We start from the raw sequence: 20,099 nt of genomic DNA, 5'->3' as shown, positions 1-20,099 counted from the left end.
CACTAAATGCCTTGCAGGCAAGCGTCCCTGATCATTTCCTTTTGAGGTGAGACTACTTGTTTACATGAACAATCAGTTTAATACCTAGGTGGAGTTTGCAACTTTTTCAGGTATAGAAAACAGTTGATGAATGAAGCTTTAAACTGTCATACTTAATACATTTTTATGGTAATTCATTTAATTCATTTAAATGCTTATGTTTATATGCAAACTCAAAGAATATACAACATGGTGGTATGTGGTTTTAAGACACAATTTCATAATCTGGTAGTATGTACTAGTATGTAGTTGCATACAGTCCTAATAAATATTTAAAATATTCAAAAATGTATGTATTTTTCCATCACCAGCAAAGTACAGTAAAAGTAACCACAATTATCTTTTCCAAAGAGTTTGATAATTGAATATTTTAAAATGTTTATTGCATTGCATTATGCACTTTTTTTCTAAGTTGACAACATGTTGTCCATAGACAATCAGATGTATTATACGGCAAGCACTTGAAATAATATAAAAATAACTGTAATTTTGCTTTAAGTAGATATACATCTGCAAGACAAAAATAGGAGACAAAAGTATAGTGTTAAAACAGGAAATTTTAATTTTCTCTTCATCACCCTGTCTCTTCTCTGTATTTAGAGTTCAAACTAGCAGCATCTCTCTCTCTCTCTCTCTCTCTGGTTTTGGGTTAACTCCAACTCTCTGACACTGTCTGACAGTATGCAAATATATGCAAACGAGGATCCAGTCAAGCCAAGCAGCACCTGCGGACCTGACCAGTCGAGGCCAGTAGTGACCTGTGCATGTGTGTGTGTGTGTGTGTGTGTGTGACCATGCCCTTCCAACAGAGTGCATTTTTTACACCACCCACTTTTCTCACTGCCCTCTGTAAGCATAAGGACATTTGTACACAGGCTGAATGAAATGACTTTATAATCAGCATGAGATATGTACAAAATAATAAAATCATCTGGAATTGAACTCCATTGAGCTGAGACAAACTAAAGTTGAATTAGTCATCAATAGCTGGATTCTGAATTTCTACATGTACTGTTACTTTCCTTTCCTTTCGCATATATAAAAAAAAAGAAAAGTGGAATCTCTGAAAAAAAAAAAAAGCTTTTATATATTCACTATACCGTTCAAAAGTCTGGGGAATGGATAGTAAACTGATAGTAAAGACTTTTGCATTAAAAAATATATTTCAAATAAATACTATCCAATTGCTGTTCTATGCTTTCTATTCATTAAAGAATCCTGAAAAAAAAAACTATATCATGTTTTTCACAAAAATGTTAAGGAACATAACTATTTTCAACATTGATAATAATAAGGAATGTTTCCAAATCAGCATATTAGAAGGATTTCTGAAGAATCATGTGACACTGAAGACTGGAGTAATGACTGCTGTAAATTCAGCTTTGCATCGCTGGAATAAAATATTTTTCTTTTTTTTTTTTTTTTACTTTGCCTTAAATCAATAGTTTTAGCTTTAGCTTTAGTTCAGAACATGGCATGTGAACATTGATGCACTATTAGAAATGTTGGCAAACCACCATTTGTTAAGTGGTAAGTCATTTATACACCTGCAGATTTTGGGCCGTTTATGAATTCTGCAGCATGGTGCGCTTTGATCCTACCTGCTGGTTTTGGCATTCCAGCAAGCTGGAAAGGAAAGGATCTGACCCCTCTCCTCCCTCTTTCCCCTCATCTTTCTTTCCTTCCCTCCACTGCCCTTGTGCCGATGTGTCTTTAGGTTTGTGCTGGTCAGCACAACGTCTGTCCACCGTCTGGCTGAGTTCTGCTGTCAGTACAGTTCCAGAGGGTGTGTGTGTGTGTGTGTGTGTTGAGACTTGGCATGGATGTCAGTGTTTCCCAAATGAGGAGAGGTGTGTATGTTTGGTTGGGGTGGTAGTGTGAGGAAAAGCTGAGGTATGGCTCAAGTCCAGACCTTGTCTATTAATGACATAAACACTGGTGTCTCTCTTTCTCACACACACACACACACACACACAGAGCATTTGCCCTTCCCTGTCTCTGATCAGTGGCAGAGTGCACAGGGGAGAAGAAAGAGGGCATGACAGCATCACTCACACTGAGCGAAATGCACATGCTTTACACACACACATATGAACGACTACCATGGTGGGTTTCTCTGGCTCATATCAAATACAATGAGAAATGTGCTTTCAAAAGCATGTCATTGTGCATCGGTTAATTCTGTAAATACAAATCAAGTCACACTTTATACAATAGAGTTTGCTTCAAAACAGCTTCACAGGATTAAACAGAGAAGTAACAGAATCAGTGATGCTAACTGCATCAGATATAAGACAAATAGACCAGCATGATAAATATGAAGCATATCGTAATCCAAAAAAGCACACTTTTCGAGCATAACATTTCACAATATGCTAGATTCATAACTCTAGTCCATCAATTAATGCCATGTGAAGCAAAAAGTTGCATGCTTGTAATAAACATTCATCATTAAGTTGTTTTAACTTTAAACCATTGTTTTCGGCTAAAATACAAGTCCAAAATCTATAATATTGCTGTCTCCAGTGAAAAAGTCTTGTCTGAATCAGAAGAGAAATAGGCACAGATCAAGCACCATTTACAAGCGAAAACAGTCCAAAACATTTCTAAAGAAATATGTTGGTGGATATTGATGTGAGAGAACAACAGTGGAAGTACTTTTTCACTGGAGAAAGTGTTATTTTGAATTATGGACTGGTATTTTGGTCAGAAGCGAATTAGTTTCTTACAAACATGATACCATGCCTATATTTTACACAGCACGGGTGATTAATAGGCAGCACACACACACACACACACACACACACAATGTTTACTGAGCACTTCCATTTTGTCTTGTCTCTCAAAAGATATGCTTGCAAGCCTCTCACGGTGAAGTATAACTGCACATAGATTCATCTGGAATCTTTGTCTTAAATTAAGTATATTTATGGTGTTTCCTTGGCTGTCAGAGCTGAGGGTTCTTTTTCACAGAGCTGTTTAAAGAAAATAAACAATGCATTTGATGAAGCAATAATACTTCTTTTTCCTCTGATAATTTTACATACTCTTCACATCCATTTATAATTAGCAAATTTTTTAACTTTTACAGTTTAATTTAGTTTAGTTTGAGCGCTAATGTTCATTGCCATCAATAGTTTCACAGTTGCGTGCAGAGAATTTAAAAACATCTTTCCCATAATATTTCACTGCACTTTAACAAGTGTCATTAATAAATTGTTATATCGATACCACAATTTCTCCCAAATTTACCATGGTAACAGTAGTTGCAGCCAAAATACCACAGCTACTAATACAGTTGTGTATTCACCACTGCTTTACAACAGACATTAATTTAAAATATATAATGTCTTAAATATAAATATTGATGGAATGCAATGAAACTCTTTGTATTCACACCTAAAGAGCATTATATTATTTTCTTTACTGCTCTCTATCTCTATCGCTCTGTGGAATATCTACTCAAGCAGCACTAACAGTGAAAAACTAACCCGTCTAGTGAAGCACAAAGAGCATCTCACACACACTGTGCGTGTCTATACACACACACACAGACTCCCCACGCTGTGGCGGCGGGTTGACAAGCCCGTCTGCCAAACAACTCAATTAAGCAGAAAAGAGTAGGAAAGAGAAAGAGAAGGAACAGAGGAGAGAGGGAAAGGGAGAGAAAGAGAAAAGCCTGTTCCCTGTCAGCTGCGCAGCCGCCTCTGCAGGGCAAGGGCAGGAACACATCAGAGATAAAGAAGAGAAGAGAAGAAAAAAGGGAGGGAGTGAAAAGAGAAAGCTCTGTGATGTGTTAACTGGCATTCCGGACCCCAGGGCAGCGCTGGGGCACAGGTCAAACTAAGAGCCACTGGGTCATTGCCACGCCGACAAGGACACCCGGCCCAAACAGTGTGTCTGTGAGAGAATGATTGTGAGCATGTGTGTGTTTGCTCTTCTCTTCAGACTGGAGAGAACTCTCTCTGGCCCAAGAGTGCGAGTGAGTGTGTATTTATATTGCACTTCACAGACTCTTATGAGAACTGAAACATGACTATATTCTTGCTTCGAGTGCAAATCCCCCGTAGAAATTCGTTTCTCAACACTAAGGAATTTAAATGTAGTTTTTGTTGTCGTTGTTTCTTTTTTAATATTTTAATGACATATTCATCCATTAAGGTTTTAAATTTTTTATATAAATGGCATATAGTGGCTGTAGAGAAAAGATTTGAACATTTTCAGATATATAAATATGTGAATGTCATTGTGTTAAATAAAATGTCAAATAGCATTATATTGTATTACATTATATTATAATTTTTTTAATTATATGGATTCCTACAGTTTTAAATGATGATTTTTTAAATATATTTTAAAATGAAGACACAAAGTATTCAGACACTTTCATTTTGTCAAATGCTAATGATACATATTCATATAGTTAATGTAAAGAGCATCACCTGTGGTTACTCTAATAGGACACCTGTGTGAACTTGAGGGGAACTAACTTACCACTAAACTGAACTTGAGACTAGTTAGTTAAAAGTAATTAGTTAGTTCTGATAAAATGGCAAGCATTTTGTTTGCAGGTGCCACTTGGTTTTATATTTTGTTAGGTATTGTAATAAAATGCAAGAATTTTCTGGTTTAAGTGTCAAAATTATTTTTGAGGCAACTGTATAAAATGGCACATAATTTTGAAGCAGACCAGAATTTATAGGCATAAACTGAAGGTAAACAGCATGCCTGGTTTGTAATGTTTCAAATATCTTTGGCAAGACATTGAACTCTCTTTTCTAATGTCTATGTGAGTGTGTTTGACTGCTGGGGTCTGGTTTGTTCCCATGCCACACCACCCTGAAGCACTCACAGTCCTTAAGGGCATAAGGGTAATGAGACGCTGTTATGGAAGCCAATAAAACTGTGTGTGTGACAGAGAGAGGGTGTGAGAGGATTGGTGGGTTAATGGCACAGGTCATTACTGGGCCCAGTAAAGTGTGTGTACCGGGCTGATCTGGCCTGGAGAACAGTAGGCAAGAATTTGGGGTGGAGAGGGAGGCAGGGAGGGAGGAATGGATGGATGAGGGAATACAGGAGTTTTAATGCTCAAGGAGATAAATAAGAGGGGTGGGAAGTAGAGAGGGGTCCCCTGTTCCACCCTCCCTCCCACCCTCTCTTTCATTCACATGTTCCAATTTATGGCACAGCATTTCCTATCTCCAAGACTCCCCACGTTGAGAAGAGAGAGAGGGAAAGAGCAGAAATAAAAAGTTTGAAGATGATTTGAAAAGGTTCTTAGATAATACTAAGAAAAGTATGAAAGGTGTAAAAAATAATTTTTTATTTCAATTATTTTTATGACTTTTGTTGGTGTAAATAATAAAATTAAGTCAGCTTATTTTAAATAAATTACAAAATTTGAAATAATTAATTACTAAATTTAAAAAATATATTTTTATATTTTCTCTAGAAAATCTGCTATTTCAAATTAGCATTCAAAAATGCTATTTCAGTCTTTCTATTTCAAAAAACTTAACATTTAATTTAGTGTGTTAGTGTTATTTTCTGTTTCTTTGTAATAATTTTTTTAATATACTAGCAATTTCTGAGAGAAAATGATTTCTTTCTTTTTTTCTATTGTGGTGTTGCCAGGGAGTTGCTGAGGTGTTCTGGATGACCACTAGGGTGTTGCTAGTGTGTACTAGGTGATTGCTTACTGGCCCGAGGTAAATGAATCCACCCCAAGTTTATTTTATATTCAATAATTCTAATCACCTAGACACTAATTGTAAATTTCTCCTTAGCCACAACATTTAAGGCATCATTAACACAAATGAATGTAGCAAGGATGAGCAATAGTAATAGTGGTGCTTACCTCAACTAATAATGTAACTGCATAGTGAACATAAAAAACAGTCCTCCACTCTTCACTTTAGAAAATGTATCCTTTTTCTGTGTGTGTGGTGTGTTTTGTGTGTGATATATCGACGACTCTCTAACCCTTCATAAGTCACAAAGAGGTTGGTGTTTTTTGGCCGTGTTGCTGGAATAAAGAACCTGAAGTAGAGAGAGATAAATCCTGGGACATGTGCAGAGGCTCTGAAAGGAGGAGTGAAGATCTTCTCACCCTCATCTTTTCACCAATAGATAAGGATGGATGGCCCTCAATCAGTCTTAAACTTGCCCTAACTCAGACATTCACACACACACACGCACACACACACACACGCACGCACGCACGCACACGCACACACACACGTTTACCTATCTAGACTTCTGTTGTTATTAAATAAAACAATTAAATTAAATATGAAAATACATTTTTAAAATACAAAAAGAAAAAATATATAGATTTTTTTAAATATATGAATTATTTTATTATTTATGAACCACTTTTCCCATGTGAACATGCCCAAAATAAGTTTTTCACTTCAGTATATTTCAGTAAACATATTTAAGCACTTAAGCATTGGAAACACACTTGGTGATATCAGTAGATTAAAAGCAAACCCTGATTTGGCCAATTTTGAGCCTGCAAATAATAAAGATCACTGCATTTTCCATTATAATTAGATTTTCAACATGTTTTGCTTTATTTGTGAGGAATTTTTTTATCACTTGGTCCTCACAAGTATCAAAAACATTACACACATTCTTAAACATAATTGATTGGTTTTACCAAAATTTACTCTCATTAAACAGTTAATGAAACAGATCAATTCGCCTGAGAATTTGTGAATTCACAGTACAGAGGTTTTTCTCTCCGCAACACACACATATATTCACACAGTGGTTGGTCAGGCCATATATCAGTGAAGTATACAGGACACATAGGCATTTTGTGGAGAACAATAGGACACCCTGTTCTACTTTCTCTTCTTTTGTCTCATTTTGTTTTGGCTGGATTTAGCTGCACTGATGAGCTGAAGAATGAAGGCAAAGAGAGAGCAGACCCCTACATCCTTCTCACAATACACCCACCATCATCAGAGAGAAAGTTATCACCTCAGGAGAGAACGACAGGAGAAGATGGCTTTAAGAAAAGCGCTGAAGTGAGGTAAAATTAGTGAGGTCATCTCTTCAAGTTGTCAGCGGACATAAGGCAGCTATATGTAAATGTAAGAGGTGGCAAGTTAAAGTGTGTGTGTGTGTGTGTGTGTGTGTGTGTGTGTGTGTCTGCGTCCTCGCAAAGAGAAGGGTTTTAAGTTGTACATTTCTCCTTAGCGGCAACATTTAAGTTTGTAACACAAATGGTGTTACACGTCAAAGTTTACTACATGAATGTAGCAAGGATGAGCAATAGTAATAGTGATGCTTACCTTAGTGAATATAAAAATAGTCCTCTGCTCCTCACTTCAGAAAATATATCCGTTTTTATCTATGTGTGTGGTGTGTTTTGTGTTGGTGTGTGTGATATATCGATGACTCTCTAACCCTTCATAAGTCACAAAGAGGTTGGTGTTTTTTGGCCGTGTTGCTGGAATAAAGAACCTGAAGTAGAGAGAGATAAATCCTGGGACATGTGCAGAGGCTCTGAAAGGAGGAGTGAAGATCTTCTCACCCTCATCTTTTCACCAATAGATAAGGATGGATGGCCCTCAATCAGTCTTAAACTTGCCCTAACTCAGACATTCACACACACACACGCACACACACACACACGCACGCACGCACGCACACGCACACACACACGTTTACCTATCTAGACTTCTGTTGTTATTAAATAAAACAATTAAATTAAATATGAAAATACATTTTTAAAATACAAAAAGAAAAAATATATAGATTTTTTTAAATATATGAATTATTTTATTATTTATGAACCACTTTTCCCATGTGAACATGCCCAAAATAAGTTTTTCACTTCAGTATATTTCAGTAAACATATTTAAGCACTTAAGCATTGGAAACACACTTGGTGATATCAGTAGATTAAAAGCAAACCCTGATTTGGCCAATTTTGAGCCTGCAAATAATAAAGATCACTGCATTTTCCATTATAATTAGATTTTCAACATGTTTTGCTTTATTTGTGAGGAATTTTTTTATCACTTGGTCCTCACAAGTATCAAAAACATTACACACATTCTTAAACATAATTGATTGGTTTTACCAAAATTTACTCTCATTAAACAGTTAATGAAACAGATCAATTCGCCTGAGAATTTGTGAATTCACAGTACAGAGGTTTTTCTCTCCGCAACACACACATATATTCACACAGTGGTTGGTCAGGCCATATATCAGTGAAGTATACAGGACACATAGGCATTTTGTGGAGAACAATAGGACACCCTGTTCTACTTTCTCTTCTTTTGTCTCATTTTGTTTTGGCTGGATTTAGCTGCACTGATGAGCTGAAGAATGAAGGCAAAGAGAGAGCAGACCCCTACATCCTTCTCACAATACACCCACCATCATCAGAGAGAAAGTTATCACCTCAGGAGAGAACGACAGGAGAAGATGGCTTTAAGAAAAGCGCTGAAGTGAGGTAAAATTAGTGAGGTAATCTCTTCAAGTTGTCAGCGGACATAAGGCAACTATATGTAAATGTAAGAGGTGGCAAGTTAAAGTGTGTGTGTGTGTGTGTGTGTGTGTGTGTGTGTCTGCGTCCTCGCAAAGAGAAGGGTTTTAAGTCGGGGCATCTTACTTTGATCTTTCCTACTTCTCTGTCCCACCTCTCCCCCCTCTGTACTTCTTTTTTTTAACCTCCTTGCAAGAAAATCAAGTCCTATTAACCCTAATCTCACTTAATGGCATCTACCTCTCCTTTTGTCCCGGGCGATGGGCAACAGACTCCTTCCATTCAGCCTCTCGCCCTCTTTCACGCGCCTGGCCGGACTAATCCCCTTTTGCAGTGGGACAGATTATTCCTCGTATTTGATCATTATGCTTATGATTATAATCTGCATTCTCATTCACGCACCCCTATCCACAAGATGGAATTGCTTTTCCCTCCTTTTATGGCTTTCACCTTGCACTGAGATTGAAAGAATTGCTTCTTTTTTTTTTCAGACGCCCAGCCTTCGGAGGGGTGGATGTCAGACTTTGGGTGCTGGAGAGGGTGTTGTTTGTAATTTAGGTAAGTGAACTCCTTTGGTTTTCCAGGCGTTTGAATATGCTGTTCACAGAGAGTAATGAATAGTGCCACACCGGCCCGTGTAAACGCATTTACCTCGACAAGCAGCGATCAAGGGAGTGGATTAAAGATGGTGAAACTGGAGAAAGAGTGTGGGCTAATTATTATGGGGCTGTCGGGTTTGATGTGGGGTTTGTTTGGGGAGCTGAATGGGGTGGGTTCAGAGAAAGCTGGGGTAAAAGAAAGGCTCCGTCCTTGTGCAGCAAAAGGGGTGCACAATTAATTATTTCAATCCGTTTGGATGCAGCCGAGGACATACACATGCACACACTTACTATGACAGAACAAGATGAAAAAACAGGAAATGTCCTGAGAGATGAACTTTTGCACTAGTTTCAAACAACAGACACACACACACACACTCTTTCAGTATTACTAGTTTAATTCTTAGCAAACAAAAAGGAGAGAACAACAATATGGGAGATGTGTCTAGGAGTGTTTTGCAAAAGGAAAAACTGGTAACACTTTAAAAGGTTCAGTTAGCTAATGCATACTTGCACATTCAAGTTTATCCCACTTGAAATGTAAAAAATGTATTAGTATAAGTGGAAATTAACATTAACCAAATTTTAATAAATGCTGTAAAAGTTTTGCTCAGTGTTTGTTTATGATACTTAGGGATAGTTCACTGAAAAATGTTGTCATCACTTCCTTACCATCATGTCATTTCAAAACCATGTGACTGTCTTTCTTCTGTGGAACATGAACATTTCTTCATTTGTGTTCGAGCAAAGAAAGCAGGTTTGGAAACGTCATGATGGTGAAGAAATTATTACAGAATTTTAGTTTTTGGGTGAACTATGCCTAAGGTTAACAAATTGAACATTTTTGTAAAGTGTTACCAAAAAATTAACCAAGACACCCCACCCTTCACAGACATTAAAAAATTGCATGTTGTTGTATTATTCTTTTTTAGCCTTTCTCCAAGTCATGTTGGAATCACTTTGGGAAACGTGTGGAGGGATTAACAAGCACCACCCGTGGGGTCCGACACACCCCACACTGGCACACCAGGTTCTCCGATATGCTGCCTGACCCCCATGCCAAGGGCTCCTCCTGGGTACCCTGAGACAGAAGGGGACACTTTGCTGCACCCATTTGCTGCTCAGGAGGGGAAAGCAGAAGCTGTCCTGGCCCGTTAAGAAATGGCCACCCCCCTGTCAGCAGCAGACGTGGTACAGTCCTGCTGACACCCATCCCGATGCTGACCTCGCCCAGCAGACGCCTCATCTCCTGCAAGGAGGAGCCTAGGAGCAGGATGTAGTTACGGGCCAGCACCAGTGTGGAGATCTTGGACAGGCGCCGTCCGGTCAGAGGGGCTCCAGGAGGGAGGTAAGGGTGCTGCAGTGCTCCACCTACACTGGTGGGAGAAGAGTAGGGCACCATGACCTCCCGTAAAGCATCCATTGCCACGTTAAGGTCCTGCATTCTCTTCCTCTCACGGCTGTTGATCTTTCTCCGTAGCTCCTGTTGTTCCTCCACACTAAGCTCATGAGGGGGTTTCGAAGATCTGAGAGGCCCCTGGAAACCCCCAACACTGGAACCTGGTCTTCCTGCTCCCGTTACCCGTACCATTCTTGGCATGAGTTGCTGCAAAGAGCTCTTGCCCTGCTCTCTGCACCTAAAACCAGGCACAGCCTGCATTCTGGAAGAAGATATTAAGAAAACGTGTAAGGTAATTGAATAAAATAGGGGGAAAAAATTTCAATCAGTATGATATCTTTTGGATTTACAGAATATGTTCAACCAAAATGAAAATTCTTTATTCTTCATTATTTACTCACTATCATGTTGTTTCAAATGTTTCCAAATGAAGTTTGACTTTCTTTCTTTTGTGGGACATATTTTGAGAATTCTGTTTTTGTCCTTACAATCAAAGTCAGTGTGGTCCAAAACAACTTTGGACCCCTTTGACTTTCATTGCACAGAAACACCTTCAAAATGTCATCCTTTGTGTTCCACAGAAGAAAGAACAGCATGAACAGAACATCATTGGAACACATGAAAATGACTAAATTATGGCAACATTTTCATTTTTTGGGTGATCTCTATATAGTTCAGTTGTTATATTGCTCAGTCCTGCTAGCAGGCAAAGACTTTACCTTCAAGCTTTTGGTCCACACACTCCAGATCTTCTTCCAGGGATTCTTTGAGTAACAATAAAGCAGTTCACTTCTTCAAGTCCATATTCATCTAGTCATGAGTTAATTTTCCTAAAAACAGTAATGGTTAAATGTTAAATGCTCAGTTAGATTGTTTGCTCTTTTGTCCAGGTAGTTGTCCTTCATGGAGATCTTTAAACTGTGGCTAACACACTCCCTAACCATTAGAAGAATATGAGAGAAGGACTGCTGTAATGAGCTAATGAGTTACTCTTTCTCTCTCTCTCTCTCTCTCTGTTCCTGACGCCCCCTCATCTGCCCTCCATGCTAATGATTTGATCATCATTTCCAGTGGTTGAAAACCCTGATTGTGAGCACATGCCCCATGTTTATTAAATGGGATCTGAATATGTTTTTATTTCTGCTCATATCAATCTGCTGCATATCATACCAATGCAATACTGTTATATTTTCTTGCATGCATGGGATATATCGTGACATTGATTTTCAGCTATTGAATGAGGAAGCAAATGAACAAGTGAGCCAACAAATAGAAGGCCTAATGATTCTCGTCACAGGTGTCAAACCGGACATACCCAGCGTAAGACTGATTGTAAAACATACAAACGGTGTAATTATCTCTTTTCCCAAACTATTGACACACTTTCATTTAGCCTCCCTCTAAACATGAGAGGAAGGAAGAGACGTAAACAGAAAGCATGTTGTTCACGTTGAGAGCAGGAGGTGAGAACATAGAATCTCCTGTTTGTCTGGCAGGGGTGAGAGGAGGGTAAGAAGGTGGCGGCACCCGGTCCTTGTGAATGGTATCATGGCATCCATGCACACATACTCGTAGGCTCAGACAGGAAAGAGAATTTAAAGAGCAATCGCAACGCCAGGCACCTGCAGGGCAACAGAACACAACCTGCCAGTGTGTTGGGGTGTGTGGAAGTGTGTGTGCCTCTAGCTGACCTATAAAAGACAGACTGTGATGGATTAGAGCTGGGATGTTCATCAGCTGTACGTTTGTGAACGTGTGTGTGAAAAGAAACGGCGACAGAAAGGAGGGAGGGCGAGAAGAGAGGGCCGAAAGGGACACCTGCTCTGACACAGAGACAGAGAGAAGAGATGAAAAAGAGAGGGAAAGAAAGAACCTGGTGTCCACCCGCAACAACGCCCCCCTCCCGCTCTCTCCGTCCTTCCTTCCAGCTTGTGGGGGGTTGAATGGGGTGGCGCAGTGCCGGGGGGCTCACATCCGTACTCCCTGCCCCCAGTGCCGATTGCCTCCGTGGGTTTCATGGCGAGGCTGGAGTGGGTCAGGGACCGGTGGAGCCAGGCAAGGGGGAGATGAGGGCTGTCTTTGTGGGGGTCATAGTGTGCTCCGTCTGGGCCAAGCCGGCAAACTTGGGCTGGGTCTCTGGAGCTGCACCTGGGGGTTCAATCAGCTCATTCACACCAAGCCTGTTTCCTGTAGTTACCGGTAAATCGCCTGGCTGAGGTGGTGTTCACTTGGCACTGCTGGGGTTCCCATCTCTAAGACACACATACAAACATGCTAACACACACATGCACGATAACTTATACAATCATGTAAAAACATGTTTCAACTGCCCTCATGCCATATTAAAAGGGAAAAATTATATATTTTAAGCTGAATATCTCTGTATCACGTGTGGATTGCTGTAAATTATATGTTTTTCTGTTCACTAAGGGATGAATCAAGATTACTGATGATGATTTCTGATTAATTGATGAGGCATCTTGCCATTTTTGATGTACACAAGTGCAAATGAGATTACGCAGCCTCAGTGAATGTAGTGTGTCCATGGATCCATAAAAATGCATAAAACTGTCTTCAAAATTTAAGGCCACAAAAATTTAAGATCTTACATAATATAAAAAAGTCCTAAATGTGGTTGTGCATGAAAATCATCAATAATCTAGCGTTGCATATGCACTGCAGTAAAAAGTTTTAAGTTTTTAGGTTTTACTAAAATTAATGTATTTATCTATTTAAACATTTTTCATATAGATTTATATTAGCTGCTGCTAAAAATAGCTCTTGTAATATATATAGCCCTAATCACCATTAATATTAAGGGAACTGATAGTGTTAAACTTTCCCTACGTTATTCTTTATAAATGTTGTCTTAACTTATTTTTAATTATATTTTAATTATTTAAATTAAAATGTAAATTTAATTTTCTTCAACATGCAGATACCATGTAGAATATCATGAATAAGTAATATGGGCTACAACCCCATTCACTTTCATTGTATGAAAAAGAGATGCCAGGACATTCTGGAAAACAGCTGCTTTTGTGTTCCACAGAAGATGAAAAACCTGACCTGTAATGAAAAAATAAATAATACCCATTTGGAAAAACAATGATCAAGCTTTAGGCCTTTCTGTAATTTATTTCCAAGTTACTGTTTCACAAATGCATCTTATCAACTATTCCTTTTATCAACAAGTTCTCACTCCATTTATCTTATTTCTTGAGTTTATGTAAAGGTCAACAAGGATCCGGCAGCACAAAAGCAAGACAGGTGACCAAAAACAGTTTTGTGCGCCAGTGGAAAGCCTCTCTGACAGACACATGAGCTTAATTACCCAGAAACAAAACCACAAACAACAAGGAAGCATTGGGCATAAAGAAGTTGGACTACCTGTGCTAACTTTGACAGCTTGCACTGCTAACTGTTTTTCATGATGTGGAAGGTCACAACACAAGCTTATGCAAAAAATCAGTAACACTGAAACGGAAAAGGTCTGCTTCCATATTCATTACCAGACCATGGATGCCGAGAAACGTCTGCTAAATGCCGAGCGTGATATTTCATCTGCCGACTGGCCAGCCCTTCGCCAGCTTGTGTCCGTACTGCACGTACTGCAGAGCTGTCTTGCACACCAACAAACCTGCATAAAGAAAAGTTCTAATGAGAAATAAACAGATGTCACAACTTTATTCTCTCTTTCTCTCCCCTGGAGGGAAGCAGGTGTGGAGAGCGAGACTGGAGGGCCTCAAACTCCGTCAGACGATTCACGTTCACTTTCACGAATGTGTATCTGGTGGAGATGCTGTAAAAAAGTTGACGTGGGGGTGGTGAGCTGTCTAGAGCTTCAGAGCGCTGCTAACCCTGCTTGACATGTTGCTCTGGGCCGGCGGCCATGGATATGAGAAGATTACAAGCTGTTAATAGGGTGGAACCAATGAGCTGAAGGCTGGGTATTGTGACTCCCAGCATGCTCTGGGAAAGGTTGGCCTGGACAGAACGGTTGGCTTCTCAGATGGATGAGACGAGGCGAAGAGTCACCCCATGGGCCTTTTGTCAAGTTGCCTGAAGAACAGTTGACACAACGGATTCAAAATCATACACAGTCGCTGATGTCCAGAGAGTGCTGGGGATCGTTCTTTAAACACACACTCTGAAGCAGTCCTGCTGAGGACACACTGATTATAGCTGTCACGGACTACTCAATGCCAGCTGCCATGTGTGTCACATTTCACTAATAAGAGCACTCACTTTGACACGTCACATTGAACATATGCATTGCAGAATGCTGTGCCAAAAGGCTTCATGTAAAAAAAAAATCCATTTCATGGTTTTCTTCACCTTTTTGGTGATCTCTTTGCAGCACTGATTTAGGAATAAATGCGTTTTGTCAGTTTGCTTCATCATTCACTTCTTTATTGATTTTGACATGTAAATTGTGGGGGCGAAGTAACTATTTCTAGGACAGCCCCTGCCTTTTTTTGCTTCACTTCTATACTTCTATATCTCCTATACACATTATTTCAATGCTTCTGTTAGATTGATAAACTCACCAATATTCAGGCAGCATTCATTTTTGTGTATTAGGGTTATGCAAAATTCAGAATTAAATAATTGACTCCCTTTCAGTTCATGGGTGTTTATTTGTATTGAACTTTGTGGGGTCTCTCCCAATAATCATATATGGTCAAATTGCCCCCCAATATTTGATATTCTTGATGCTGCTCTGCTAAATTTCATTACACAGCATTCTCTTAGTTAATTTTTTAGGATGGCCTAACAGCTCTCATCAAAATGATTGAGATAGACAGGCAAATTACAGAAGGTCTGCTTTAGATTTAATGAAGTTATTGAAATTAAGTATTTTTTCCATTAAAGTTGATAGCTATACCCAGAGCCATTTCCAAGATGGGCTCATGACTTTTAAAAAAATACTTCAGAGTGAACTTCCCATTCATAAGTGAAGGCTCAGGGGATATGATTATGGTTGATGAGATGACAGGACATTAGGTTTGCGGAGAAGACAAGGAATAACTCATTGACTAGCTGAACAGACAACAAGACAAAGAAAAAAAAATCAAACAGAAACACACATGCCCACAGTCAGATCAGGCTAAAGGGCAGAAAGTCCAGTGGTAAAAAGGTTACAGGAAAAAAAATTAACCAGCCAAAGATGGCCTAAACTCATTAAACAGGCAACAAGGCAATGAGATGTTCCATTGTTTGATTATATGTCCCATTGTTCAAATATAGTATGCATACAGAGTAAATGACCTAATTTAGCTTTCTGGTGTTGAAAGTTAACTATAGTGTTGTCTGCCCTCCATTCAAGCAGTGCAGGCCTGATGAAGGATGGATTCTCAGACACTTGTCAAGGCGGCTGAAAATGAGTGAAGATAAATCAGAGAAAAGAAGAGTCAGGCGATCCATGCAAACTGAGAGCGGAACACCTCTATCAATCAACCATACATCAACCACCCTGACACATGCACACACAACATAACCCATCTAAATGCAGCAATACAAGACAGAGTGTGTATTTGAACTCATGTGTGTGATGACAGAAGTGGGCAGAGAAAGTTTCTTGCTCACTCCTTAAAGTTACTAATATGATTTTGTGCTGCAGAATGACAGAGAACGAGAGTGTTCCCAGTGGACTCAAACAGAGAGACATATGCCAGAACAGGATCAGACTGCAGGACAAAGTCATCGGGTATACACACACACACACACACACACAGTTTTTCTGAAAGGACACTGCTCATAAGATAATTTCTCTGAAAAGGTTCAGCTGGACAGCAAAAAAGCCACAAACAAAAGGTCCAGCAGCCACAAACCCTCATTGGCCTGCGGAGCTCCCATGGTGCTCTTTGATGTTAAGTTGTCCAGGCCCTGTCCTCTTTTCATAGAGCATCCACACTCGGCCAGTCATGAATATCCAAGAGTTCAGCCCCTTACAGGATTATCCCCTTTCTTTAACCGCTCAAACATTCTTAATGCACATCTTTCTTTCTATCTTACACTCCTTTGACTCTCTTTTTTTCTCTCAGTTTCTCTGCTCCATCTGTCTTAGTCTCTTTCAGTAAACACATTGATCACTGCACTGGCTTTAAAATCATAGACTTGTAAGTGCACACAACACCCCAGCTCATGACCTGCAAACAAGCACACAGACGCGCATAAATGCTGTCTCTCTCACTCTCTCTCACTCACTCCCAAAAGCCCAATAGCACTAGTTGAAACAGAGACAATTTGAAAAGCTTTGTCTCACTTTAAAACATTGATATTTTTGTTTACCACGCTCCAAAAATAGTTTGTGTGTGTGTTTTTTTTTTTGAGAAGAGGGTTTTTGTTTTGTTTTGTTTTGTGTATATATAAAGTTTATTTATGCAGCAGAATGTGTCACCAAAATTCATGCCAGTCTTGTTTCACTCAATGTTTTTTTTACTCACTTTCCTTCAAATGATTATGGATTAATCATACAATCATCACAAGACACTTAATGAATCCCAACAAACTAAAATCAAGAATAATACAATGAATTTTACCTGGAAATGTCCTCCTCTCCATGGGGTGTGTTACATAAGGATGAACAGATGATGGAGGGTGAGATAAACAGTCCCAGGGGAGGTGTGGTCTCATATGGCCACTGTATAGGTTCCTCAAATCATCCGTCTGCTCCTCCTCTAAAATGTACTTCTTGGAATGATTATGTGATAAATGACTGACACTCGCTATAACGATGATGGATCAATGAAACTAAGAGGCCCAAAAGCACATTTTAGGATTGAAGGACGCAAAGTGGATAACTTTACTTCTCTCCCCATCTCTCTTTCTTGTTGCTTTCGATTGTCCCACAATGCTACAGATGCACTTAATTTATTTGTTTATTTTGGCTCTTCTTCTTTTTCTCCACATTATTTGTGTTTTTCCACCACCTTTGATGCATCTCTTCAATCCTCTAGCTGTAATCCTTTGGGCTAACAAGGCCCAGTGTTTGCATCTGAATGGCCCAACATCTGTGCTGAATCAGAGGATTTAAAAATGGCTTTAAGATCTGAGTTTAAAATCACCACACACACATAAATATTAAACACTAAACACAATCTGTGAAAATGCTATGCATGAGAGTGCTTTAGCCTACTTCAGATAAATAGTAGCTATCCATTGAAAAAGGTTTCATTTATAGCCTACTTTTTCTAACAGTATAGTAAACAGTTACATTATATAATGCAACAGATTATGTACATTCAGTTAATTTACACTGACATCATATTTGTTTGATCTGATCTGTATGTGATGTAGGCTATTAAAGTGCACTTGTTATTGGACTCATGACATGTTACTTATGTAGATTTATTAGCCAAGGTCTATTAGTACCTGTAAATATGTGTCAGCAAGTCTGAGTGAGAGGAGACCTTCGTTAAGGTAGACTGTTCAGTGGCTCTGCGGGGGAGGTGCTGCTCTGATTAATTTGGAAACGTGATAGCGTGTAATTCTCATTACCTGTCGGAGTAATTGCATTTTACGCGGAGCAAATGGGCGAGGCGGCTGAAGATTACTAACAAGCAGATGTTAGTGAAGGAAGACAAGACATCAGTAGCCTGTTTGCTTTCATGGAGCTCAATCTGGGTAGAAATTACTAGTACACTGACAGCTACTGTGGGTGTAATACTATTTTTTTTTTTTCATTTAAACTTTAGAAAAATTAAGTAAAGATTTGTTGACGTATATGAGCCATTTTTGTTTAATTTAAACTATCCAGTTGCCATGATGTTTTTAAACTGCCCAAAATAAATAGGCAAATAAAACAAATTAATGAAAATAAAAATTTCTTCTATAATAATCAGTTAACGTTTGTCCATATAAAATAAGAATGACCCTCTTTGTTGTGCAGAATTAATATAACGAATTATAATAATACAATATAATGAATTTTTTAACATATAAACAAATAAAGTGGCAAATATGAATATTCAAAAGCTAGCTTCACTCCATATCGTTCCAAACATTGCAACAGAAAGAGCAATCTGCCATCCAGCTGCTGGCTTTTAGTTTTGTATTCCACCTAATATCCCTTTATTTATTCCATCCATATCGCATGATTTTTTTGTGTGTGCATATTTTGTGTAGTGCAAGACTTCAAATACGTTTCCTGCATTCTAAATAAATGATCCCCTCCTTGAGGCTTAAAACATGAAGGTTATCTCATTTTTTCCAGAATGAAGTGGATATGCTTCATAAAAGTTAATTAGAAAATCTACAAGGTCTCATTTGGAAAGCTGCCCAAATCAGCAGAATCATTGGCTGATAAATAAGGGTGTTCACAGGTGACACAGAAGTGAAGTGAAGAAATGAAGGCGAGTTCCAGAGCTTGATGTCACCTAGACGTGCCAAATTACGAGAAAAGTCATTGTAACACATTCATTATATCACAAATAACTTGTTCTCTATCTGACCATAGGCTGGAATTGATATTTTCTCTCAATCTGTGTCGGAACTTAATCAATGATTAGCCTATCCTACAGTTCAGAATTACCGGGTTATGAAAAACAATTTTGTAATTTTAACGCAAACGAATGCAATGGTGGCGAAGGCTATCTAACAGCTCAGAAGTTGAGCAAAAATTCGTTTAATTGCGTTGATTAGAATGATCAATACATTGATTTCTCTCTCTCTCTCTTTATGTGTGTGTTTTTATTAGTTAAAAAGAAACTTGTTATTCAGTTGCATGTTAGTTTATTTTGCCTGTATAAATATCTAGTATCCTACAGGATAATGTGTAAATCATACAGTTGGGATAAATTATGAATATATCATTGTTTAGATAATTTAATGCGTTTGAAATAAAAAAATATTCGTAACTAAAAATTCGATTTACAGAATGTGTCAAACGTTAGTTGTTACTAATGAAAATATTGCTAGCCTAAAATACAAAATAGAATATAAACTACATTATAAATATAATGTATATTAAACAATATAATATAAAACAGACTGTGGTTTAGGGTCTATCTGTAAGCTCGGAGCAAGTTATTGAGCATTCGCACTCTTTTTAGACCATCTTTGTTCCAGTTTACAATAACTAAATGGTGTCGGTCTCTGCTTGTTGACCTCACGAGCAAATAACTAATTTGTTTCGAAAAATAGGCTACCTTTTTTTTCATTCCAACAGTACTGTAATTTAATTTTCTTTAAATATTATTTTTTTGACGTGTTGAGGTTTCGAGATAGATAGATAGATAGATAGATAGATAGATAGATAGATAGATAGATAGATAGATAGATAGATAGATAGATAGATAGATAGATAGATAGATAGAAACCGCAATTCTGTTAGAATGACATCAGTTTTTGACCACATGATTTCCTTTTTCATAAATCGGTCACCTCATTTTATTGATTTTGTTTTTGTCTTTGTTTATTTTGTTTTTCCTTTCTGTCCCTTTCATGTTGGAAGAACTATTTATAACTTATGTGTGAGTTTGCATACTGAATAATAATAATAATGATTATAAATTAGGTTAATTAATCAAGCACAAACAAGCAAATAAATGCA

At 38.3% G+C, this 20,099-nt stretch overlaps 1 protein-coding gene across 1 annotated transcript; it reads right to left on the bottom strand.

Annotated features, from left to right (window-relative positions):
• Positions 1 to 10,099: 10,099 nt before the first annotated feature.
• Positions 10,100 to 11,460, bottom strand: LOC107595892 (oligodendrocyte transcription factor 1-like). The gene is made up of 2 exons (XM_016286477.1): positions 11,263 to 11,460; positions 10,100 to 10,805 (listed from the first exon to the last, which is right to left on the bottom strand). The coding sequence occupies exon 2, from the start codon at positions 10,802 to 10,804 to the stop codon at positions 10,100 to 10,102; it is 705 nt and encodes a 234-aa protein (XP_016141963.1). The 5' UTR covers position 10,805; positions 11,263 to 11,460.
• Between the last annotated feature and the right edge of the window lie 8,639 nt (positions 11,461 to 20,099).

The sequence above is a fragment of the Sinocyclocheilus grahami genome, unplaced genomic scaffold (genome assembly GCF_001515645.1).
Source record: "Sinocyclocheilus grahami isolate Dianchi unplaced genomic scaffold, SAMN03320097.WGS_v1.1 scaffold209.1, whole genome shotgun sequence".
In the NCBI taxonomy this organism is placed as follows: Eukaryota; Metazoa; Chordata; class Actinopteri; order Cypriniformes; family Cyprinidae; genus Sinocyclocheilus; species Sinocyclocheilus grahami.
The sequence above is the reverse complement of the archived record's forward strand: the minus strand, read 5'-3'. Positions and strand labels throughout refer to the sequence as shown.

What these genes read in the sequence shown, in the direction of transcription:
- LOC107595892 (XM_016286477.1), bottom strand. Translation starts at nt 10,804, where the DNA reads ATGCAGGCTGTGCCTGGTTTTAGGTGCAGAGAGCAGGGCAAGAGCTCT.